Source organism: Pan paniscus, chromosome 19, assembly GCF_029289425.2.
Source record: "Pan paniscus chromosome 19, NHGRI_mPanPan1-v2.0_pri, whole genome shotgun sequence".
Classification (NCBI taxonomy): Eukaryota; Metazoa; Chordata; class Mammalia; order Primates; family Hominidae; genus Pan; species Pan paniscus.
The window spans coordinates 10,268,544-10,293,129 of record NC_073268.2 but is presented as its reverse complement, the minus strand read 5'-3'; the positions used below and the strand labels follow the sequence as shown (position 1 = coordinate 10,293,129).

The 24,586-nt window shown below is 61.9% G+C and overlaps 1 protein-coding gene across 2 annotated transcripts; it reads left to right on the top strand.

Annotated features, from left to right (window-relative positions):
- Positions 1-22,593, top strand: CLUH (clustered mitochondria homolog). Of its 2 annotated transcripts, none has more exons than XM_034941264.3 (26): positions 1-238; positions 7,248-7,450; positions 8,316-8,487; positions 9,793-9,936; positions 10,113-10,237; positions 10,330-10,484; positions 10,585-10,710; positions 11,025-11,172; positions 11,354-11,446; positions 13,239-13,933; positions 14,886-15,109; positions 15,293-15,394; positions 15,569-15,669; positions 16,326-16,478; positions 16,572-16,634; positions 16,751-16,995; positions 17,313-17,397; positions 17,592-17,745; positions 17,829-17,968; positions 19,005-19,085; positions 19,169-19,294; positions 19,383-19,504; positions 19,769-19,862; positions 20,072-20,206; positions 20,285-20,358; positions 21,191-22,593. In XM_034941264.3, the coding sequence occupies exons 1-26, from the start codon at positions 139-141 to the stop codon at positions 21,372-21,374; spliced, it is 4,044 nt and encodes a 1,347-aa protein (XP_034797155.3). In that variant the 5' UTR covers positions 1-138; the 3' UTR covers positions 21,375-22,593. The 2 variants fall into 2 exon arrangements, with proteins under 2 accessions (XP_034797155.3, XP_034797154.3); XM_034941263.3 differs by having other exon boundaries at positions 15,290-15,394.
- The last annotated feature ends 1,993 nt before the right edge of the window (positions 22,594-24,586 follow it).

The following is a 24,586-nucleotide window of genomic DNA, read 5'->3' as shown; positions in this document are numbered from 1 at the left end:
CGGGGTCAAAGGCCACGGCGCGCACCACGTGGGCCGGTGACTCCGTCCTTCCCGCAGCGGCCGCGGCGCGCAGGGCACTTGGGTTAGTGGCGCGGCGGGCGGCGCGGACAGCCGAGGCGGACGCCCGCTCCCGCCACCATGGTCATCAAGACGGACGAGTTGCCGGCGGCCGCCCCGGCCGACAGCGCCCGGGAACACGGCTCGCAGGCCGGGGGCAAGGGGCGGCCGGGCGCGGCCGGTGAGCGGGGCCAGGGCCAGCGGGCCGCTGGGCGGGGGGCGCCGGACCAGGGCGGGCGGGTTCGGGACTCCGCGGGGACCGCCGCCTTCCCTCCGCGTCGGGCCCGGTTGTATCTCGCTGGGGCCTCCACCGGGTCGCCCCCGCGCTGAAGGTCACCTTCACAGTCGCCCCCGGCTGCGGCCCGGGCTTCGCACGTGCGGTCCCGTGGAGGGCAGCCTCGGCTGGCACCCTCGGCGGGCACACGCGCGCCTCATCGCAGGGACACGTGCGCGCACACGCGGTTTCGGGGTGCGCCGCCGCCGCAGACCGAGAGAATCGGCGGCCCCACCCCCTCTGCGCCCGAGAATGGGAGCTCTCTGAGCTGGGGTCGCTCCGACGCTTGCGGGACAGCCCCCTTCGGCACCTGCTCCGCGGCGGCCTCCCAGGCATTCCCTGTGCGCAGGGCTGCAGCCCTGGGAGTGAAGCTCCGCTCGAGGCTTCCCAGGCTTGGTTTGTGGGAAGAGCACGAGGTGCGGGGTGTGCGTTGTGAGGGGCGTCCCTGGTTCATGCCCTGAGGCCAGGCTGTAACCTCAGGTCTTCAGGCTGTGGCGGAGACTCTCAGGTGTGTTGGCCTGCTCGGCCGACCTGGTGTAGGGGGCGTCTGCCTTTGCATGGGGCAAAGCCAAACTCCTTGGCAGGGGGAAGTGTTTGTGCCAGAACTTGATCATTAACCTGCCTTATTGCGAAAAGTGGGTCAGACCAGAGTTACTGTTTTTAAGGCAAAGGTCGTTAGTGTGGAGTCAAGCTCCCAGCGATCCCCCATGGGGGCTGTATGGTGGTGACTGTGGCAGTGGCTGCAGCTTGTCTCGGGTGGGGCCTGCTTTCCCTTTCTCCTGAGCCCCTTCTCTTCCCTCTGTTCCCTCCACCGTGTCTCAGACTCCAGCCTTGGGGCTGGAATCCCCTTCCCAGACCCTCAGTCGTCATCTTCCTCAGGCCCTCTTTGCTCCGGGTGGCAGTGGAGGTGCAGAGCTACTCCTGTCCCGCAGTCCCTCCCTCCTCCGTCGACTGTCCTCAGTTGGGACTCGTGGTCTTAACGCCTCATCATCTCCCTTCCCAGCTTCAGTGAGTGCGCCAGGGCTGACTTGGGAATCAGGATGGGGACAGCGTTCAGCCCTCTGACCCTGTTCCCATCATAGCGGAGTTGCCTTGGGGTGAGGGACAGGTGCTGGGGCAGTACTGCTGATTGTCTAGACAAGGCCAAGGTTTGGGCAGAATAGCAGATGCTCATCGCCCCAACCTACCAGGCTTTGTGCTGATGTGGCTCTGAATCAGTGGGGGCAGGCTGGATGAGAGGAGGTTGGCTGATTTCCCCTCCAGCAGAGACCCGAAGAGTCGAAGTGACTTGCCCAAGGTCACACAGCGATTTAGCTGTTAAGGGAAGTGTTTGGATTCCAGCTCATGGCCAGCAAGCCAAGGCTGCCGTGGCCTGGCCCAGAGGAAGCTGGGACAGGCGTGTTGGTTTGGATCCCATGCTGAGAACTAGGGGGCCGACGAGCGTCTGTTGGAGGATTTCTGTGAGGGAGTCAGTGAAGCCCCTTCCTAACTCTGCTGGGGGTGGGGGGGCTCTGTCGGGGGTAAACTGCGTCAGGGAAGGGCACAGCTATTTGTTTTGGGGAAACTGGGAGCATACTCGTGGGCAGGACATGGGCTCCTACGTCCCTGGGAAGGTAGTACAGCTAGCTAGGACTTACGTTACAGCCAGCCCGGATCTATTGAAAGAAGGACGGAGCCTTAATGAAGACCCCCCAGCTGGGGCCCACCTGAGCATCAGAACCAAGGCCCCTGACCTCTGAGATCCAGCTCTGGAAGGCTCTTCAGCCCCCTTAGGAAGTTGCTGATCTAGGCCATTGAGGGTTGGGGGCAAGGGTTGGTTACCTTCCTGGGAATACAGCGGCTTTTAGGGGTTAAGAGAACAGGCAGGTTTTTCAGGTCCACAGTGGTGCGTCAGGTTCCTTGTGCCCAGGGGAGGGCTCCCTGGAGTTGAGGCCCAGAGGGGGAGGAGGAGGAGGCTGGCAGCTGGGGAAGGAGTCTAGGGGCTTATGGGAGCTCCGCAACAGGATCTTGGATGGGATGTGGGGAGAGCAGCCTGAGGAACTCTGAACTGTCCTCAGGCCCTGAACACCTGCCTCTGGCCTGGGTGGGACAGGAAGGAGGCAAACAGGTGCCTGGTCTGTAGGTTCTTCCATAGGCCGCCTGCCTGCCCCATTGCCTTTCCCTGAAGCCCTGGGCTCCTGGGACGGGTGATGCACCTTTTAGGACCCTACTTCCTGCTGGAGCCTCACTTGCTGAGGCCTTGGCTGGGGTGTGGCCTGGCCCTGGCACAGTCTTCTGAGTGAGATTGTGCCTGGCTTGGGCAGCACACAGGTCCTCTGGGAGGCCTAAGTTTCTTTTCTAGTTCCTCCTCTCTGCCACCTTTGGGCTCCCTGCGCCTCCAGGCCAGGGCAAGGGTGTGCTTTGTCTCTTCACTAGCATCTGAGTTTGCGTGTATGCAGAGTGCTGTTGGGGCACGGCTCTCCCGCTCTGCAGGAGACCTCCTTTCCCCTCCCCTAAAGCTCACTTCCTCAGAGGTGCCCCTGGGCTATGAGCCCAAGGGTGTAGAGGCCTTGGGGAGTGCTGTGACTGGGATAGTTCTGCCCCCCAAGTAGAGGCTGAGGCCTGGAGGAGGAGGCAGGTGCAGCCTACCTGTGGGTGCAGCCGGGCCCCTCGGGAGGGGGTGGGTGGGCTGCGCTGAGTGGGAGTGGGTCCGTGGGAGCGGGTCCGTGGGAGCGGGTCGGCGGGAGCAGGTTGGTGGGAGCGGGTCGGTAGCCCGCGGGTCTGCGGGAGCGGGTGGGTAGCCCGCGCTCAGTGGGAGTGACTCAAAAGCCATGGGCTTGGGCGTCTGACACTCCTGTTTTTTCTTTCCTTTTTTTTTTTAAACTTAATCCCAAATGTGATAGTAACACCTGGTTTTTTCTTGCTCTGGGTTGGCTCCTCTTGCCTCTGTGACCTTGGGCAGCTGCTTCCTAGCCTTCTGGAGCCTCAGTTTCCTCAGGTGAGATGGGCTGGCACGGCAGTTTAGGGAGCTGCCGTGGGCTGGGCCTAGCGTGAGTCCTGGCTCTGTGGTAATCAGAGTGCAGGTGGTTGTCAACACTTCTCTGGGGTCACTGCCAGGCTGCCCTGCCCCACCCCTCTCTCCGGAGGGTTAGGGTGTATTTCAGGAGAGGGTAGGAGCAGAGGGGCTCTGTCTAGGCCTGGTCCTTCTCCTCTGGTCATTGTGTGAGACCCAGAACCTTCCATGGGGGCTGTGAAGCAGCCCAGGGTCTGCCTGATCCCTGGTTCTGGAGGGGAGGGGATGGAGTGAGAGCCTGGCTCCCGCCCACCCTGGGTAGGGTGGATGCTGGGGCAGCCCTCACTGGGTGCTGGCAGCATGTCAGAGGCCCTGGGAAGGCGCCCTGGCCAGCTGGGCACCTCCTCCCCCGCCGTGCGGCCACTGGCCTCTTGCTGCCAGCTCTGTTCTCCCCTGGGAGAGACTTGGTTCCCTCCTGGCAGGGCCGGGGCTGCTGGGAAGGGAAGATGGAGCCTGCCAGCTTCTTGATGGAGCCTGGAGGCCAGGGGCACGGGTGCAGTTGTCCTCTGGGAAGCTGGGGGCCCATCCCCCTCCCTTCCACCAGAACCAGTGACTCCCAGGAAGGGGCTGGCAGCCAGGTCACCTGCAGGGGGCAGCAGGAGCCAGAGGTCCCAGCCAGGCCCTTGGCCCAGGGACAGTGGGGTGCTCAGTGTCTGGGACTGGTGGGCAGAGGCAGCCACCTTATGGCCTGGGCCCGGGTCTGTGCCAGCTGTTGGCGGCAGCTGGCAGAAGCGGTCCTGTTCACCCCCACTGGGATGGGAGCGGAGGAGAGGACCCCCTTGCTGGGCCCTGCCCCTGCCAGCCAGTCTCCTAGGCCCTCAATCTTGAGGGGTCCAGGTACCCCAAATTCTAGGTTCTCCGATCCCCCTAGCGGCTTTGCCGGCAGTGACCCCCTCTCTAGGGGGCATAGGGAGGTGGGCCTGAGTGCTGATAGCAGCTCCCCCTGGGGTCCTGGGGTCCTGGGGCCACTGGGTTCTCCTGGCCCACAGCCGTCCTTCTGGCCGACCTTGAGCGGGATACCAGGCAGGGGGAGTGTGCCCTTCCTGGGGCTGCCATGGCAGGCCTGGCCCCACTGAAACCCGAAGCCAGCCAGAGCTCCAGCCCCGGGCCGACTGGCTGCATTAGGGCAAGGGTAGCGGCAGAGGCTGGAACGAGGAACCCGGGCAATGCTGGGGCTGAGCTGGAGAGCCGGCTGCCTTGCTGCCACGGCCATCCTGAGACTCCAGAGCCGAGGGGAGGGCAGCTGCCAACTGTACCAGGTGAGCACCGGGACCTGGTGAGCCAGCCAGCTGCCTGCGGGGGAGATCGCTCGGCCTTCATCCAGGGGTGAGGAGACCTTCGGGGTTCCTAGGAGGAAGGATTAGGGCAGAACATGCTGTCCTGGGGAGAGGAGGCCCCTTGGGAGCCAGCTGCATTCCTTTGAAACGGGATAGGGAATAGGTACCCCCTGAGGGTCGTCTCCCTGGGCTGGGGAAGGAGAGTGGGAGCCGTGGCCACCTTGCCTTGTCCTCCCTCCTTTCTGTCCTCCCATTCCAGACATGCGAAAGAACACAGGCTGTCTCTGTCTAGGTATTTGACTCCCCACTTCTGGGATCTCATAGCTCAAAACTGCTGTTCTATATTGGGTGGGGGCCCTTCCTGCTTCTCCCCTTATTCCAGGGGCTTAGCAGCCAGCACAGCCTTTCTCAGGGACCCTGTGGGGGCAGTTCCTCCACCTGGCTGCCCTGCCTCTTGCTGTTGGCAAGCTGACCGACCACCGCCCCAGCTGTCTTTCTGCTCTGTCACTAGAGTCAGGCAGGTGTGTGGGGCTGCTCACGTGCGAGGGGATTGGGGGTGCCCTTCCTGGGGCGGTTGGATCCTGGAAGGGAGGTCTTTGTACATCCTCGTGGTTCCTGGGAGTCCCCTGCAGGCTTGGAGAGGGTGGGGTGGGGTTGGAGAGCCATGACACGCACAGTTACTGAAGGTCCTCAGTGGCCAGAGTTGAGGGAGTGCCGCGGCGTAGGGTGCGGGCTGCAGGAGGGAGTCTGGGGCCCGTTCTGACTTGGTTGACCTTAGGCCACGCTCTGAGCCTTTCTGGGCTTCAAATACCCCTCTTTGGGGTAAGGGGGAAGAGACTCTCTGAGCTCTTAGAGGTCCTGTTTCTCGTTTGCTCGTGGGGATCCAGGGAAAGGGAGCGACTCTCTCCAGGCCCCCCGGTCTCTGCCTTTCCGTACTGGCCTCATCCCTTCCCTGAGGCTCCTGCTCCGTGTTTCTGGTGGGTCCGGATTGGGACCACACAGTTCTGGGAAAGGCACCTGTCCCCACTCCTGAGAGCCGGGTGGGGAAGGGGAGGTGGGGTCTAGATGGGATGGGCAGTGCTGGGCGAGCTCTTCTTTCTGGAAGGGAACCCAGGCCCTCCTCAGAGTTGGGACCGCTGAACTTCAAGCCAAGCCAGGCAGGTGAGCCTGGCCCATGGACAGATCCTGGGGGCCAAGGTCCTCGTCTCCTAGATGGGTGCCCAGGCAGGCCCGTGTCTGCTGGAGGGTTACTGAGAGGCGGTCCTTGGCTCCTCCGTGGAACAGGGGGCTCTCCTTTGTTCCACTGGTGCCTGGGTAGGAATGCAAGGTTTTGTCACCTGCTCCCCACCCTGGAGCATGTGAATTGGGTGCTGTCTTCAAATATTGGATGTAGCTAGAGGTTTGCAGTAAGTACTTTATTTGTTGCCTTTTTTGTTGAGCCTGGGCAAGATAGAAGGTGGTGGGTAGAGCTGCTGGTGAGGACGCCACCCTGGGTGCAGCCGAATGTCTCTGGGAATGAAAGGGGGAGGGAGTGTGATTCTGCCATTAAGGGTCATTTGGGCAGGCTGTGGAAAAGGTTTATGTCTCCTAGGCCTTGAAGGGTGAGTCAGTGTTTGCTGTACAGAATGGGATGTCAGGGGCAGCACAGACACAGAAGCACAGCGGTGGGAGGGCTGTGGGCGGTACCAGGCTTGCATGGTGTGGTGTCCTTAGACCTCAGCAGGGAGCAGGCAGGAGCTGAGGCTGACTTCAGGTGGGTGCCTGAGAGCGCTGGCCTGAGAAGCTTGGTCTTGTAAGCAGTGGGCTTCCTAGGAGGGTTGCAGGTGGCACTGCTGAAAGAGAGGAAATGCCTGCCCCAGGGCAGTGGCTGCAGAGGCCGGGTCCCGTGGATGGGTTGGGAGATTTAGGGTGGGTGACTAGATAGAGCAGGTGCCAGTTTGAGGAGGAAGATGAGTTCCGTCCCTGCAAGACGAGGCTTCAGTGATGCCTCAGGGACAGCCACATGTTGATGCCTGGGAGGCAGCGGTCTCCTTGGTCCAAAAGGCTGGAGAGAGGACAGGATTGGCCGTGTGAGCCAGGAGGCAGGAGTGTATGGGAGGGGGTGGGGTCAGAAACAGGAGAGGCTGGGCCTAGGCACTCCCCTGCAGCCCCCCTGCAGCCCAGGACCACAGCTCAGGAGGGATGGAAGAGGATGGAGCTGGAGAGGGAGGGGCAAGGGCACTGTGTGGGGTCAGAGGAGAGGAGAGGAAGAGGGGAGCTGCTGCTGGGAAGCTAGGTGTGTTAGGGCCGGAGGAGACCCTCGGGCTTGGCTTGAAGGGTGGCTTTGGTGGCCCTGGGGAGAGTGGTTTGGGACATGGGTTCAGGTGCAAGCCATACCACAGTGGGCCAGGGAACGGTGGCTGGGAGGGGCGGCTGGGTGTGGAAGTGGCCTGCAGGTGCACGGAGGGCGAGGCGCGACCGTGTGGCTGGGGCTCTCGAGGGCGTGCAGATGCCTTTCCAGAAGGCACGTGTCCCCGTGTCGGGTCAGGCGGACGGCCCCGCCGACCAGTGAGGCTGCCTGATTCTGACCCGTTCTTGTCACCCGCAGAGCTGCCATCAGTCATGCTCTTAAACGGGGACTGCCCAGAGAGCCTGAAGAAGGAGGAGGCGGCGGCCGAGCCACCCAGGGAAAATGGGCTTGACGAGGCCGACCCGGGAGATGAGACCACCGGCCAGGAAGTCATTGTCATTCAGGACACGGGCTTTTCTGTGAAGATCCTCGCCCCTGGGATCGAGCCCTTCTCCCTGCAGGTAAGATGGAGGAACGGGTGCTGGGGGCCAGGCCTGAGCCTGCTGGGGAGGGTGAGCTGGAAAGCTCAGCCTTGCTCGTGCTCCTACCGGCCCCACTTTGTGGCAGGAAACTGAGGATCCCGTGCCCTCCCTAGAGTCACTCAGCTAGCGTGGTGGACATGGGAATCGAGCCCAGGGTCAGGTCGTTGCCCCATTGCTAGAGGACAGCAACCAGCTGGGCCTGCCAGCCCTATGTGGGGAGGGGAATGATAGTGGCTGGGAAGTGTTGGCATCCCAGGACTCCCCAGCCTCTTGCTCTGTGCCCTCAGGCAAGTTACCTCTCTCTGGGCCGTGATTTTACCATCTGCCAGAGGGGAGGGTAGTATTGGGTTATCTCCAAGGGCAGAGCCAGCATGGAGGTCTTGCAAGCCGGTGACTCAGTGGGGAACGAGACAGGGCCGTCGTATGTCTCGGCACCCGCAGGCTTGGGCCCCAGAGCACCCCTTCTGGAAGGGGAAAGCCATTTGCCCCAGGCACCTTAGCACTGGGCAAGGCTGGGGGCGAGCCTGCCGTCTTTTGTCCCCCTGTTCTTCATCTCCCTTCTCTGCTCGGGCATTGCTCTTGGTCTGCAGGCCTAGTCGGTGGGCCAGGCTCCAGGCTGCACACACAGGGCATGGCATGTGTGGACACGGCCTGGATTTAAAAGCCAGAAAGTGGGATAGCTGAGTATTTGGGGCATTTATTCTGGGGACCAAGGTACTTTGGGCTGGGGACAAGGGGATATTGTCCTTGCTGTCTGCTACGTGGCCTCTCACCGGGGCGGTTGGGGCCTTCTCTCCCCGCTATGTGGCCTCTCACCGGGGCGGGCGGTGCCTTCTCCCTGCAGGTGTCCCCCCAGGAGATGGTGCAGGAGATTCACCAGGTGCTCATGGACCGGGAGGACACGTGTCACCGCACCTGCTTCTCACTGCACCTGGATGGCAACGTGCTGGACCACTTCTCGGAGCTGCGCAGTGTCGAGGGGCTGCAGGAGGGCTCTGTGCTGCGTGTGGTGGAAGGTTGGTCTGGAAGTTGGACAGCCTGCCCGGGGGAGGGCCCACGGAGGCAGAGGCAGGCAGCACCATCCATGCCAGGGTCCCTGTGTCACGGATGAGCTCATGGAGGCAGGATTGGAGCACAGGTCTGCTTCTCAGGCCAGCACACCTATATCCGCCAACTTCACGGCCCATGGGTTAAAGAACAGAGCCGTGGGCTGGGCATGGTGGCTCACGCCTGTAATCCCAACACTTTGGGAGGCCAAGGCGTGTGGATCACCTGAGGTCAGGAGTTGGAGACCTGCCTGGCCAACATGGTGAAACCCCATCTCTACTAAAAATACAAAAAGTTAGCTGCGCATGGTGGCAGGTGCCTGTAATCCCAGCTACTCGGGAGGCTGAGGCAGGAGAATCACTTGAACCCGGGAGGCAGAGGTTGCAGTATGCCCGGATCGTGCCACTGCACTCCAGCCTGGGCAACAAGAGTGAAACTCCGTCTCAAAACAAAACAAAACAAAACAAAAGAACAGAGCCGTGATTCTAAAAAAAAAAAAATCAGGCAGTACCATCCCAGGGCATGAAGTCAGCGCAGTTCAGTTCTGTAGAGATCCATGAGAAGTCCCAAACGTTTCCTAGCCCTAGACTGGGGAGGTTGGGCACGGGGAGGTGCCATCCGGTTGGTCTGTGGCCTCGAGTTTTCTGGGTAGAAGCTGCTTGGGTTCCACACCCAGGGCGTGTCCACCTGTTGAGAGCAGTGACGGAAAAGGTCTGTGGCTCAACAGCGGCCACAGTTGATCACGGAACCTCTCCCCTCCACCAAAAGAACTGCCATTAAAATCCCATGAAACCACATAGGGGCAGTGTTGACACTGGGGGCCTTGGAAAGTCCTCAGGCCACCCCTACATGAGGCTGCCTCCGGAGAGCAGGGCAAGGCTGTGGTGTGGAAGTCCCACAGCTCCAAAAGCCCTGCCCAGCCGACACACTGGCGCACAAAAGCAGGCAGCCTTGTGGACGCCTGAGGCCTGTGTGTGCTTCAGAGGCATTTGGCAGAAAGTTCTTTATGAACAAAGATCCCTGCTCACCAGTAGGCAGAGAGTGTGTGAGTGTGTGTGTGTGTGTGTGTGTATGTGTGTGTGTGTGTGTGTGTATGTTTGTGGTGTCAAAACCAGAACTCCAGCTTATGTGTTCACAGTGGAATTTGAAAACGGAAACCTAAAGTTGAAAATTAAAACCACTGTGTTAGCACCTCCAAAACTTGTTTTTTGCTGAGCAGGTTGTTCAGGGTGCAGGGCCCTGGTAACGCCATCCCCTCCCTGCCTTCCTGACAGAGCCGTACACGGTGCGTGAGGCCCGCATCCACGTGCGCCATGTCCGAGACCTGCTCAAGAGCCTGGACCCATCCGATGCCTTCAACGGGGTTGACTGCAACTCCTTGTCCTTCCTGAGTGTCTTCACAGACGGCGACCTGGGAGGTGCGGGAGGCACTGGGGCCGGGGATTGGGCCAAAGGGCGGGGAGCACGGAGGTGGGGGGCTGGAGAAGGGGCCAAGGGGCCTGGGCCTGAGGCACCCGGACCACGGCCATCAGGAGGTAGGGAGACAGCTGGCCCTGGGTGGCCCTGTGCTGACCACCAGCCTCCGGTCCCTCAGACAGCGGGAAGCGGAAGAAGGGCTTGGAGATGGACCCCATCGACTGCACACCACCCGAGTACATCCTGCCAGGGAGCCGGGAGCGGCCACTGTGTCCCCTGCAGCCCCAAAACCGTGACTGGAAGGTAGGATCCTGGGGGAGGGAGGAAGAGGGTCCCTGGCTGGGTGGAGGCCCCACACCAGAGGCCTGGCCCCTCAGACTCGGCCGCTCCCGAAGCCCTTGCAGTGCCTGAAAGTACTCACCATGAGCGGCTGGAACCCGCCCCCGGGGAACCGGAAGATGCACGGGGACCTCATGTACCTGTTTGTGATCACGGCCGAGGACCGGCAAGTCAGCATCACCGCGTCCACACGGGGCTTTTACCTGAATCAGTGAGTCCCTGCCAGCCCACCACGCCCCGCTGCCGTGCCAGCCGTCCTGGGTCTGGGCAGACACCTGGGCCCCCGCTCAGTGCCCGCCCCCTCCCTGCAGGTCCACAGCTTATCACTTCAACCCCAAGCCCGCCAGCCCCCGCTTCCTAAGCCATTCCCTAGTGGAGCTGCTCAACCAGATCAGCCCGACCTTCAAGAAGAACTTCGCTGTGCTGCAGAAGAAAAGGTAGTGCCTTCGTCCCCTCCCACCTTGTCTCATGGCACACGGGGGCATGGGGTGAGCCGGCCCACCTGCACTCCAGTGCTTCTGTCTGAAGAAACCGCCCTGGGCCCCCAGTGTTGGAGTCCCCGCTCTAGGGAGCTGTCGGCCAGTGCCGAGACAGCAGCCGCAGGAGAGGCGCCCGTGCACTTCCATCTGGCTCCAGGGCAGTGTCTCAGGGTGGGAGATGCCGGAGCAGGCGGGGGCCTCAGAAAAGGGGCCCCTGGAAGGGCTCTGAGCTTGGTGGGCTGCCCCATCTCCCCCTCCCCTGCCTGCCACAGGGTCCAGCGCCACCCGTTCGAGAGGATCGCCACCCCATTCCAGGTGTACAGCTGGACAGCCCCCCAGGCGGAGCATGCCATGGATTGCGTGCGCGCAGAGGACGCCTACACCTCGAGGCTGGGCTACGAGGAGCACATTCCTGGACAGGTGCCTGCGACCTGGCCCTGCCCTCCTGGGTGCTGGGCTGGTTCCGTGCACCTCCCCGGAGGCCCCGTGCTTGACTTCATTTGGGAGTCTGGGGCTCTTCGGAAGGTAGAAGGAGGGACTTCCGGGAGCGGGGCACAGGGCACAGGCCGAGCTCGTTTCTCCCTCCCTGACCTCTCTGCAGACCCGAGACTGGAATGAGGAGCTGCAGACGACGAGGGAGCTGCCTCGCAAGAACCTGCCTGAGCGGCTGCTCCGAGAAAGGGCCATATTCAAGGTGCCTGCAGCCTCTGCTGACCGGCAGTCTGAGGCCCGCTGTCCACCTGCTGACGGGTTTTCTCATGGAGAGGAGGAAAGCAAGGGAGGCAGGGGCAGCCCTAACCCTGTCAGGTTCCCCGAAGGCCAGTCAGCGTCTCCCGCAGGGTCTGCCAGCCTTCCACCTCCCAGCAGACCATCCCAGTACCTTTCTCTGGCCTCTCTGAGGCTTTGAGTCCCTGGGAGGAGCGGGCCCTACTTCCCGTAGGGACTGAGTGTCCAGGGCCGTGCAGCTTCCCACCCTCCGCGACTGCTGCGGGGCTTTTGCCTGGGGGAGCACTGGCCAGCCATGGCCCTTCTAGGGCGGGAGCTCATTTGCATAACACTTTTAGTTTGCTGGGGTTTAAAAGTTATTAGTGCTGGGTTACTAAAAGAAATGAGGAAAAGCAGTTGCTTAAAAAAAAAAAAAAAATCTCAGGCCGGCTTCAGTAGCTCATGCCTGTAATCCCAGCACTTTGGGAGGCCGAGGCAGGCGGATCACAAGGTCAGGAGTTCAAGACCAGCCTGGCCAATATGGGGAAACCCCATCTCCACTAAAAATACAAAAATTAGCTGGGTGTGGTGGCGTGTGCCTGTAGTCCCAGCTACTCGGGAGTCTGAGACAGGAGAATTGCTTGAACCCAATAGGCGGAGGTTGCAGTGAGCCGAAATTGCATCACTGCACTCCAGCCTGGGCGACAGAACAAGACTATATCTCAAAAAAAAAAAAAGAAATCTCAGCCAGGCACAGTGGCTCACGCCTGTAATCCTAGCACTTTGGGAGGCTGAGACAGGCAGATCACTTGAGCCCAGGAGTTGGAAACCAGCCTACGAAACATGGTGAAACCTCATCTCTGCAAAAAATACAAAAGATTAGCCAGGCATGGTGGCATGTGCCTGTAGTCCCAGCTACTCGGGAGGCTGGAGTGGGAGGATGGCCTGAGCCAGGGGAAGTCGAGGCTTCAGTGAGCTCGGATCTCGTGCCGCTGCATTCCAGCCTGGGCAACAGCGTGATACCCTGTCTGAAAACAAGCAACCTCCCATAGTTATACTGCCTAGAGATGATAATTGTAGAAACAAAAACTCATTTCTCGGGTACCGACTTCACCAGAGATGGTGCCAAGTGCGTTATAGAGACTATTTCCTATAATATATTGGACAACTTGTAAAGGTCAGTACCTTTATCTGTTCAAGTTCGCCTGGCACATAACTGGTGGATCCCAAACCTGCGCACGCTTGTTAATCACTAAGCCCTGCTGTCTCCCTCAGCACAAGTGTATTCTCCAAACGTGGGGATTTTGGTTTGTTTGCGCTTTTTTAGAAATGGAGTCTCACTCTGTCCCCCAGGCTGGAGTGCAGTGGTGTGATTTTGGCTCACTGTAACCTCCACCTCCGGGGTTCAAGCAATTCTCCTGCCTCAGCCTGTCGGATGGCTGGGACTACAGGCGCGCGCCACCTCGCCTGGCTGATTTTTTTTGTATTTTTATTAGAGATGGGGTTTCACCATATTGGTCAGGCTGGTCTCGAACTCCTGACCTCAAGTGGTCTGACCGCCTCGGCCCCTCAAAGTGCTGGGATTACAGGTGTGAGCCACCGCGCCCGGCCAAAACATGGTTTTCTTGCCCTTTTCTGCATATGAGGAAACTGAGGCTCCGGGTCCCTGGGTTTCCAAGGCAGCCCAGTTGCCTCCGCGGTCTAGGTGCCTGCGCTTGGCCAGGTGGATGCAGGCTCTTGTGGGCGCGGCCTCTTACCCTGCCCTCCTCGACCCCCGCCAGGTGCACAGCGACTTCACCGCGGCAGCCACCAGGGGCGCCATGGCCGTCATTGACGGCAACGTGATGGCCATCAACCCCAGCGAGGAGACCAAGATGCAGATGTTCATCTGGAACAACATCTTCTTCAGCCTGGGCTTCGACGTCCGAGACCACTACAAGGACTTCGGGGGGGACGTGGCAGCCTACGTGGCGCCCACCAACGACCTGAACGGCGTCCGCACGTACAACGCGGTGGACGTGGAGGGGCTGTACACGCTGGGCACGGTGGTGGTGGATTACCGCGGCTACCGGGTCACGGCCCAGTCCATCATCCCCGGCATCCTGGAGCGGGACCAGGAGCAGAGCGTCATCTACGGCTCCATCGACTTCGGCAAGACCGTGGTGTCACACCCGCGGTACCTGGAGCTGCTGGAGCGCACGAGTCGGCCCCTCAAGATCCTGCGGCACCAGGTGCTCAACGACCGTGACGAGGAGGTGGAGCTCTGCTCCTCGGTCGAGTGCAAGGGCATCATTGGCAACGACGGGCGCCACTACATCCTGGACCTGCTGCGCACCTTCCCCCCGGACCTCAACTTCCTGCCCGTGCCTGGCGAGGAGCTGCCTGAGGAATGCGCCCGCGCCGGCTTCCCCCGCGCCCACCGGCACAAGCTCTGCTGCCTGCGCCAGGAGCTGGTGGACGCCTTCGTGGAGCACAGGTGAGGGGCGGCCCTGCCGGACCAGGGCCGGGGCCAGCTGCAGGGAGTGCGGGCGCCCTGGGTGGGTCCGGGGCTGGGTCCTTGAAGGGAGAAGCGCTGGAGAGTGAAGAAGGGCTCCGTCTAGCCACAGTCATTGGAGACCCGTCCCCACCTGCCCTGCTGTCAGGCTCCCAAGCGCAGAAACCCGGGCTGCAGACTCGCGAGCAGCCAGGCGGGTAATGCGGCTGTGGCGGACACTGTTCTCTTAAGGAGCACTTGGAAGTCTGGATGGCTGTGACTGTCCCAGTGCTGGGGCGGGCAGGTGGGGCACCGGGGGTCCCCACCGCTGGTGTTTAGTGCTTAGGAAATGGGGAAATGGCCATGTCAGAGGTCCCGCAGCATGAGTAACTCTCAAATGCCAGTGGCTTCCTGTCACTGTTGAGAGCCCTGACCTGGATGGGGAGCTCCTCTTTTCCCACACTTTCCAGAACGCAGCTGCCTTTTTTTTTTTTTTCTGAGACGGAGTTTCACTCTTGTCGCCCAGGCTGGAGTGCAATGGCACGATCCCGGCTCACCGCAACCTCTGCCTCCCGGGTTCAAGTGATTCTCCTGTCTGAGCCTCCCGAATAGCTGGTATTACAGGCGTGCACCACCACGCCCAGCTAATTTTTTGTATTTTTAGTAAAGACGGGGTTTCTCCATGTTGGTCAGGCTGGTCTCGAACTCCCAACCTCAAGTGATCTGCCCGCCTCGGCCTCAAAGTGCTGGGATTACACTTTGAGCCCAGCGCGCCCGGCCGCCTTTTTCTTCCTGTCTTGGGAGATCTTGGTTTTTCTGCGTTGACTCATGCACACCGGCCAGGAGGTGCCCTACGCCTGCAGGGTGTGGAGCCCCAGCTGCCGGGAGCCGTGGGCCAGCAGAGCTCCTCTCCCCAATGTCCAGCTCCTGCTCTGCCCTGTTTCCTCTGCTCCAGGTACCTCCTCTTTATGAAGCTGGCCGCCTTGCAGCTGATGCAGCGGAACGCCAGCCAGCTGGAGACCCCCTCCTCCCTGGAAAATGGTGGTCCTTCCTCCTTGGAGTCCAAGTCTGAGGACCCTCCAGGACAGGAGGCGGGAAGTGAGGAGGACGGTAGCAGCGCCAGCGGCCTGGCCAAGGTGAAGGAGCTGGCAGAGACCATCGCCGCAGACGACGGCACAGGTGGGGCTGCTGCAGATGGCCGGGAGAGAGCCCGGGCTGGCCCTGCCAGGGTGGCTTATGACCCCCACCTGGGAGAGGCTGGCAGACATCTCTGCAAGGAGCTAGGGGGCGAGGCTTGGCGCAGCCCAGCTCCACCGGTGGCAGAGGGGACCCGTGTCTCATGGAGCCATGTCTCCACAGCAGACCCTCGGAGCCGGGAGGTGATCCGCAACGCGTGCAAGGCGGTCGGCTCCATCAGCAGCACCGCCTTCGACATTCGCTTCAATCCTGACATCTTCTCACCAGGCAAGTGGTAGGGGCCGGCCAGCGCAGGAGCCCTCCAGGGCCAGAGCTTCGCTGGGGGGCCTGGGCCCTTGGGGCTGGTGGGTTTGTCCCCCATCTGAGCGCTTCCCCCGCCAGCCCCAGGCGGCATTTGTCTTGCCACTGCCTGGCTCAGCCTCTTTGCTCTCCCTCCTCCAGGGGTTCGCTTCCCTGAGTCCTGCCAGGATGAAGTTCGGGACCAGAAGCAGCTGCTGAAGGACGCGGCTGCCTTCCTGCTCTCCTGCCAGATCCCTGGCTTGGTGAGGGAGGGGCTGCGGGGCTGGGTGGGGCTTGTGTGGAGGGTGCTGGTCCCTCATCTGTCTCCGACTTGGAGGCCCATGAACACAGGCTCGCAGGAGTGACTTTTTCAGCTTTCCCTGAGTGGACATCCCCGTTTGACAGATGGGGAGCCTGACCCCCAGAGGTCAAGGGCACAGGCCCTGCTGAGCCCACCGTGTGGGCTGGCAGCTGGTAATCCAGTCTTCTGAGCCCTGGATGGTGGCACAGCTGGGGGACGGGGCCAGAGCTCAGTGGGGGCTGCCCATCCTCCTCCTCCTCCCGCAGGCTCTGTGTCTGGTCCCAGGATGCTGGGTGCTCCCCCAACACCATGGCCTCCAAGCCTCAGGACACGGGGCTGGGGGTCTAGTAGTGCCCCCAAGCGGGCACCTCTGCTTCTCCCACGTGGTTAGAGGGGGCCTGTACCACCACCGGGCTCTTGGTTCTTGGCCTGCGTTCCCCTGGCCCTGCCTCCCTGCGCTCCTGCCAGAGGCTGGGCACATTCTGATGTCCTGACTGGGAGCTGGAGCCTTCGGGGTCCTTCTCCAGGGCCTCCCAGGATAGCTGTGCTCCCCCAGAAAGACTCAGTTGGGTGGAGGCAGAGGAGCTGGGTGGGGGCCTGAGCTGCTGCAGCCCGCAGGTGAAGGACTGCATGGAGCACGCGGTCCTGCCCGTGGACGGGGCAACGCTGGCAGAGGTGATGCGCCAGCGGGGCATCAACATGCGCTACCTGGGCAAGGTGCTGGAGCTGGTGCTGCGGAGCCCGGCCCGCCACCAGCTGGACCACGTCTTTGTGAGTGCTGCCCGGGGTGGGGCGGAACGGGAGCTGTGGGGCTGGGATGGAGGCCGGGGGCCTGACCAAGACCTCCCTTCTGAATCCTTCCAGAAAATCGGCATTGGAGAACTCATCACCCGCTCGGCCAAGCACATCTTCAAGACGTACTTACAGGTGCCACCCGTCCGTTCTGCGGCTGGCCATGGCCTCCGAGGGTGGTGTGGGGCGTCGGGAAAGAGCCTGAGGTGGGGCTGAGGGCCCTCATGACTCGGATCCAACCTGCCTCGCAGGGAGTCGAGCTCTCCGGCCTCTCAGCCGCCATCAGCCACTTCCTGAACTGCTTCCTGAGCTCCTACCCCAACCCTGTGGCCCACCTGCCTGCCGACGAGCTGGTCTCCAAGAAGCGGAATAAGAGGAGGAAAAACCGGCCCCCAGGGGCTGCAGATAACACAGCCTGGGCTGTCATGACCCCCCAGGAGCTCTGGAAGAACATCTGCCAGGAGGCCAAGAACTACTTTGACTTCGACCTCGAGTGGTGCGTGCGGGGCAGGGGCGGTGGGGTGGGTGGGATTGGGCAGATGAGGCGGCCACCACCCGCTCCCAGATGGCGTCTAAGGCCTGTGGTCATAGGCCAGGGAGTCAGAGAGAAGAGGGAGCAGCTGTGGAGATCACTGGGTGCTGGAGGGTGAGGGCAGCCGGGAGGCTCCCGGGGGCCGGGTGGGGCAGTGTTAGGTGGAGGGTGGGGCAGTGTTGGGGGCCCGGGCTGGACAGTGTTGGGGAGCTGGGTGGGGCGGTGTTGGGGGGGGGGCCCGGCGGTGCTTGGGCTGCTCAGGCCCCCTGCTCCCTCCTCAGTGAGACCGTGGACCAGGCTGTGGAGACCTACGGCCTGCAGAAGATAACGCTCCTGCGGGAGATCTCGCTGAAAACAGGGATCCAGGTGGGCACAGCTCACAGCATCCCCGCTGTGTCCCCGCTGCGTCCCTGCTGCAGGCTCCCACTCCTGGCCAGGGCCACAGGGGAAGTGGCTTTTTCATAGTAGCCGTCTGTGCGCAAGCGTTGGTGGGTTGGGAGGTGCCAACCCGCTGAACCTGGGCCTGAGGCTTCCTGTGGTGGGGGGGGGCTGCCCCCCAGGTCCTGCTGAAGGAGTACAGCTTCGACAGTCGCCACAAGCCTGCGTTCACCGAGGAGGACGTGCTCAACATCTTCCCCGTGGTCAAGCACGTCAACCCCAAGGCCTCGGATGCCTTCCATTTCTTCCAGAGCGGGCAGGCCAAAGTGCAGCAGGGTGCGTGGCCAGGTGGGGCTGGGTGGAGGTGGGGGCTCCCCATGGCCCGTCCTGACCTTGCCACCCCTGGGGGTGCCCTGCAGGCTTCCTGAAGGAGGGCTGTGAGCTCATCAATGAGGCCCTGAACCTGTTTAACAACGTCTACGGAGCCATGCACGTGGAGACCTGCGCCTGCCTGCGCCTCCTCGCCCGCCTCCACTACATCATGGGCGACTACGCAGAGGTACCCTCTGGGCTGTGGCAGCAAAGGCCTGGCCTCGTGTTGGGGGATGGGGAGTGAGGGGGCCCCTGACGGAGGAGTGGGTGGAGTCCAGGGAGACCCCAGGAAGTCGCTGGTTTTGCCCAGGCCACCCCTGGCTCCACCCCTCTGTAACTGTGTCCCGAGCGGGAGAGCTCGGGAGCACCCTGTGCTGCGGTGAGGTCAGTTCTGGGAGGCGATGGCAGGGGACCCCCCCACAGGGTGTCAGCAAGGACGCCTCCTGAGACTCCGTGAGTGGGCAGGAAGCATGCCACCGAGCTCCCACGTCCTCTGTGCCCAGTGCAGGCTGTGGGGTTCTGGGTGCCCTGCCTGGCCGGGGCTGGTGGAGGCTGTGGTGGGGTTCTGGGTGCCCTGCCTGGCCAGGGCTGTTTCAGGGTTAACATGTCTTAGGATCCCTACTCCCTGCAAAGGGACTGTTTTCTCTTCTGTTTATAAATGGGTGGGTTGGTTGTTTGTTTCTGAGACAGGGTCTTGCTTTGTCACCCAGGCTGGAGTGTAGTGGCGTGATATCGACTCCCTGCAGCCTCAACCTCCTGGGCTCAAGCGATTCTCCCACCTCAGCCTCCCGAGTAGCTGGGATTACAGGCGTGAGCCACCACACCCGGCTAATTTTTGTATTTTTAGTAGAGATGGGGTTTCATCATGTTGGCCAGGATGGTCTCAAACTCCTGACCTCAAGGGACCCACCCCTGCTCAGGTTTTTTTTTTTTTTTTTTTTGGTAACATTTTTAGTAGTTTCAGGTTTGTATTTGGGTGTTTGTGGAGATTTTGTTGGGCGTAAGACATGGGTGTGTGGAGCTCTCTGTGGAGCGTGACCTGCCCTTCAAGGTGTGGCAGCAGCTGCTGCTGATCCCCCTCCCCCCTGCTGCACTGTGCTGGGCGCAGCCGGAGGGGACAGGAGCCTGCAGAGCGGCACCGTGGGCTGCTGGGCCGGGGCCAGGCGGGCTCTGGGTGCAGTGGGGGTTCCCACGCCGCGGCAACCACCACTGTCTCTCCCCAGGCCCTGAGTAACCAGCAGAAGGCGGTGCTGATGAGCGAGCGGGTGATGGGCACCGAGCACCCCAACACCATCCAGGAATACGTGAGTCGCGAGTGCCGCCCGCGCCGGGGGATGCGAGGGGCTGGGTCCGCGGCCATCCTGACCTGTCTCCGCCCCGCCCGCAGATGCACCTGGCCCTATACTGCTTCGCCAGCAGCCAGCTGTCCACCGCCCTGAGCCTGCTGTACCGCGCCCGCTACCTCATGCTGCTGGTGTTCGGGGAAGACCACCCCGAGATGGCGCTGCTGGACGTGAGTGCTGGGGCGGGGGGGCGGCAGGGACCCAGCTCCATCCCAGGGGACCGGGAGCTGACCAGGGCCCCCCACCGCCTGCCCCCAGAACAACATCGGGCTGGTGCTGCACGGGGTGATGGAGTACGACCTGTCGCTGCGCTTCCTGGAGAACGCGCTGGCCGTCAGCACCAAGTACCACGGGCCCAAGGCCCTCAAGGTGGCCCTCAGGTGAGGGGCCGCCCGCCCAAACGCCAAGGCCGGCGGAGGCCTGCGGGGCAGACCGGCGGGGGCGGGGAAGAGACCCAGTGCTCTTGTCTTCCTCCACCCGAGAAAATTTCTCTCGACCTCCCCCTCTTCTCTGAGCCCTGGACTTGCTGTTCCCCTCGGTGGCTTCCAGGGAGGGATCTACGGGAGACCCCGGGCCCCCGAGTCAGGCCCCCACGCCCAGCCCACTTATGCCCTTCCCTCGCCCCGCGCCGCGCCTCCCGGCAGCCACCACCTTGTCGCCCGAGTCTACGAGAGCAAAGCTGAGTTCCGGTCGGCCCTGCAGCACGAGAAGGAGGGCTACACCATCTACAAGACGCAGGTGCGCGGCGGGGGCGGGGCCGCGGCGGGGGCGGGGCCGCGGCGGGGGCGGGGCCGCGGCGGGGGCGGGGCCGCGGCGGGGGCGGGGCCGCGGCGGGGGCGGGGGGGCACGGGGGCGGGGGCGGGGCCGCGGCGGGGGCGGGGGCGGGCCGCGGCGGGGGCGGGGCCGCGGGGGCACGGGGGGCCTGATCCCTTCCCGCCTCCCCGCAGCTGGGCGAGGACCATGAGAAGACCAAGGAAAGCTCCGAGTACCTCAAGTGCCTGACCCAGCAGGCCGTGGCCCTGCAGCGCACCATGAATGAGATCTACCGCAACGGCTCCAGCGCCAACATCCCGCCCCTCAAGGTGAGTCCGGGGCGGAGCGGCCCCTTCGGCCCGGCGAGCCCGGGAGCCCCGCTCACCGCTGGTTTCCCCGCCCCGCAGTTCACGGCCCCCAGCATGGCCAGCGTCTTGGAGCAGCTGAACGTCATTAACGGCATCCTCTTCATTCCTCTCAGGTGAGGCCTCCGCCCCACTCAAGCGTCTCCCGGTTGGGGGTTTTTTGTGAGTTGGAGTCTCGCCCTGTCACCCGGGCTGGAGTGCGGTGGCGCCATCCCGGCTCACTGCACCCTCCGCCTCCCGGGTTCAGCGATTCTCCTGCCTCAGCCTCCCCAGTAGCTGGGATTACAGGTGTCCGCCACCACGCCCGGCTCATTTTTGTGTCTGTAGTAGAGATGGGGTTTCACCACGTTGGCCAGGCTGGTCTCAAACTCTTAACCTTGCGATCCGCCCGCCTCGGCCTCTCAAAGTGCTGGGATTCCAGGCGTGAGCCACCGCGCCCGGCCCGCCCCGCTTATTTTCCTCAGCATCCTCGCATTCCGCGAGTGAAGACCTTGCTGTTTCTGCTTCACACAAAGTATCTTGGCGTCTTCCCATCAGTCCCTAAGAAGCGGCTTCATTCCCTCCCCACCGCTTCCCATTCTACGGCGGGGTGGGCCTGAGGAGCAGGCCCCGGGCTCCCCGGGGTGGTCACAAGCAGTGTGGCCTCCTGTGGGGAGTGGATTTGGTCAGCAAGGCGTGGCAGCAGCCCCCCAACTCCGCTTTCCTCCTCCTGCGCTGGAGGGAGGCCACCGAGGGCAGCGAGGGGAGCCCCGAGGCCGGGTCAGGTGCGGGGTCCTTACCTTCTCCGCGTTCAGGGACCTTCCGCCTTCAGGAGGGAAGCGCTTGTTCACACACATTTCCCACTGAATAGAGCGCGGAGCCTGAGCTTATCCCACAGGAAAGCCGGGAGGCTGGTGGAGCCCCCAGGACTCCTCTGAGAGCCACCTCCATCCCCACCCTTATCCTCAGCCAAAAAGACCTGGAGAATCTGAAAGCCGAGGTGGCGCGGCGGCACCAGCTCCAGGAGGCCAGCAGAAACAGGGATAGAGCCGAGGAGCCCATGGCTACCGAGCCCGCGCCAGCGGGGGCCCCAGAAGACCTGGGCTCCCAGCCCCCGGCTGCCAAGGACCCTTCTCCGGGCGTGCAGGGATAGAGAGGGAGACACACGGACAGCCAGCCAGCGGCCCCGTCACCAGGGAGCCCGACTGCGGGAGAAGGGGGCGTGCCTGCGGGCGGAAGAGGAAGCAAGGCCCTCTTCCTCCACGTCTCACCCCACCCCACCCCCGTATCCTCCTGGGAGCCTGGCCTGCCTGCCCCGCAGAAGGTGTTTTTGCGCTGGTTCAATGAATAGATGATGCAGAGGCCCCCATTGGAGACACGTGAATGGCGTGTGCGGCCATCAGTTCCCGGCTGGGGGGCAGGTGTTGCTTCGGCCCCCACCCTCCGGCCGGCGTGTGCGAGTGCGTCCCTGGCTGTGAGTGTTGACCGTCCCTCTCCCCTGTACATAGCCCGAGCCAGTCCTGAGTGGGTGACTCCTGAGTGGGTGACGCGCAGACGGGATTTCTCAGGTCATTTGTTTGGTCGACATGATGGCTGCTGCTTTGGCTGCCACCACCCCCGGGCCCAGCCTGTCTGAAAGTGCAGGGTTTAAGCCGAAAAACCTGGTGGGGAGGGGTGGGGAGCCGGAGCTCTGTGGCGGGGCTGGAGGGTTGGGGTGCACTTTAGTTTGGGGCGGGACGGGAGCCGCCGTTGTGATTGGCCTGGTCTGGCTGCTGCTCCCGAACGGAGGGGTCGGGGTTGGCTTGCTGGGCCCTCAGAGCCCAGTGGGTGGCGCTGCCACAGGCTCTGACTCGGCTCCCCACTCCCTGCACCCAGCTGGGCGTAGCCTTGGGGCCTGCGGTCTGAATGTATCCCTCCCCTCAGTTTTAACCTGAGCTGCCGAACGCACAGTGGGCCGGGTGCGGGGCTGGGGGAAGCAGGGCCGAATTACGGATCCCGGGAGTTACAGGTGCCGACGTGATGTCGCTTCTCTGGAGCCCAGCTCCCTTCCTGGTCTGAGACTAGCTCTGGGGGTGGCGGGGGCCCCCACACGCTGCTCCCGCTCCACCCTGCCTGTGCTGCTGCTCTGTGCCTGCTGTCAGAGCCCTGGTGGGGGAGGATGTGGCCACCCTGAGACCCGGAGGAGACGGGTGTCTGCCTGGGTTTGCGGAGAGCTGCTTATGGGTGTGGTCTGTCCAGACACCTTGTTTCAAAGGGGATGGGCGTGAGCGGGCAAGCAAAGCATCCCCACCGCTGAGCAAGAACTTTTTCTTGTTTTTAAACCATCACGTCCTCATTTCACATTGGAATAAAGTGAGTTTTTGAAACCTGCGGCCCCAGGCTCGCCTGTGTGTTCTGTAACCCGGTCTGGGTGGATGGTGAGGGCTGACAGGAATGTGACTGGGAGAGGAATAGATACAAACGAGGTCAAGTTCGAGGTCATGCTTACATTGTCACTTGAGTGGGAGGTAAGGGGGTGGAATCACAGGCACTCAGCTGGAATTCACCGAGCTGCCAGTCCGTCACCAGGCTCGCGGGAGTGTCGTGCAGGCGAATGTCACCTGTCACCAGGTGCAGAAGAAACTGTGAAGGCCAGGTGGGGAGGGGTGCTGGGCTGTGGGGCCAGGCCCTGTGCATGCTGGACCCGTGAGGTCACTGAACACCCCCCCTGGCTGGCCACCTGCCCCTGTCTCTTCACTCGAGGTAGGAAGGAGGGTGGGCAGCACTGCCCAGAGGTGAGACACTGGGGGCAGGGAGGAGGGCCTCAAGTTCGCCACCCTCGGACAGGATTCAGAGAGCCAAGACCCAGGTGGACTTGAGGGGCAGAGCCTGTCTCTAGAGGGGAAGTTGAGCTCTCAGTAGCTGCTGACCGCTGCTCGCTATCTGTCTCCAAGAGCAGGCCCTCGGCCCCACCAGGAACATACGCCTTTTGGGATGCTTGGAGAGATCTGTACGTCTTGGAAATTCTGAAAAGAAAAAAATTCCATCCCTGAGTCTGTCAGTTTTCCTGAGCCAACCGGAGAAAAGGTGCTTCTGACCTGGCGGTTTTAGGTGACACCCGGGGACAGCCACCAGCGAGTGAGTGTCCTGCTACAGAACCTCTCAGACTTCCCAGCAGCCCCAGCCCAGCAGCAGCTTCCTTTGCTCTCACCAGTGTGTCCTGAACATTCTTTCCCCTCTCCTGAGTGTTGTTGAACGTGGGCCACACGTTCATGCACCTCTCAAAACGGGGCCTCCTGTGAAGCTGAGAACAGATCGGGGTTGGTTGGGGTTGTGCCTCCTTGTCACCTGAGAGGCCCCTATTTCCTGGCTGATCCTTTAAGCGTATTAGTGCCCTCAGACATCTTTTGACGACCCAAATGACAAGGGGCTGTTTTCATAAAGCAAATGGAGGCCCTAGGTGTGAAGGGCCAGGCGTGGTGGCTCATGCCTGTATTCCCAGCACTTTGGGAAGCCAAGGCTGGTGGATCATTTGAGGCCAGGAGTTCAAAACCAGCCTGGCCAACATGCTGAAACCCCAACTCTACTAAAATTACAAAAATTAGCCAGGTATGTGATGGCGGACACCTGTAATCCCAGCTACTCGGGAGGCTGAGGCAGGAGAATCACTTGAAGCCCAGGAGGCTGAGGTTGCAGTGAGCCGAAATCGCGCCACTGCACTCCAGTCTGGGCAACAAGAGTGAGACTGACACACACACACACACACACACACACAAATTGGGGAAATTCCTATATATCCTGCAGCTGGAGAGTAAGGCATCCTGATGTGGCCCAAATTTTCCTCTCCCCTACCTCTAAGGTCTAAACTACCAAATCAATCAGGACCCCCCCCTCCCCACAGAGTGCAGGCCCAGCCATCCTCGAATGGCAGGTAAAATGCCCTCATTCGTGGGAGTAAGCCATTATTTTATTTTTGAGACAGAGTCAAGGTCAGGTGACCAAGTGGGAATGAAGATCATAGGACATCGTCACAAAGGGACAAACTCCACATGTTCAAAGTGAGGATAGGCCAGGCGCGGTGGCTCGCACATGTAATCCCAGCACTTTGGGAGGCCGAGGCGGGCAGATCACAAGGTCAGGAGTTCAAGACCAGCCTGGCCAACATAGTGAAACCCTGTCTCTACTAAAAATACAAAAACTAGGCGGGCACGGTGGCACGCGCCTGTAATCCCAGCTACTTGGGAGGCTGAGGCAGAAGAATTGCTTGAACCTGGGAGGGAGAGATTGCAGTGAGCTGAGATCATCCCACTGCACTCAAGCCTGGGCGACAGAGTGACACTCTGTCTCAAAAAATAAAAATAAATAAAAGGATGAGAGAGGAAAGAT

Excerpts from the sequence above, each read along its gene's own strand:
- CLUH (XM_034941263.3), top strand. The coding sequence starts at position 139 with ATGGTCATCAAGACGGACGAGTTGCCGGCGGCCGCCCCGGCCGACAGC. Across the intron at positions 19,086-19,168 it reads CCAACACCATCCAGGAATAC|ATGCACCTGGCCCTATACTG; the intron begins GTGAGTCGCGAG and ends CCCCGCCCGCAG. Across the intron at positions 19,295-19,382 it reads CCGAGATGGCGCTGCTGGAC|AACAACATCGGGCTGGTGCT; the intron begins GTGAGTGCTGGG and ends GCCTGCCCCCAG.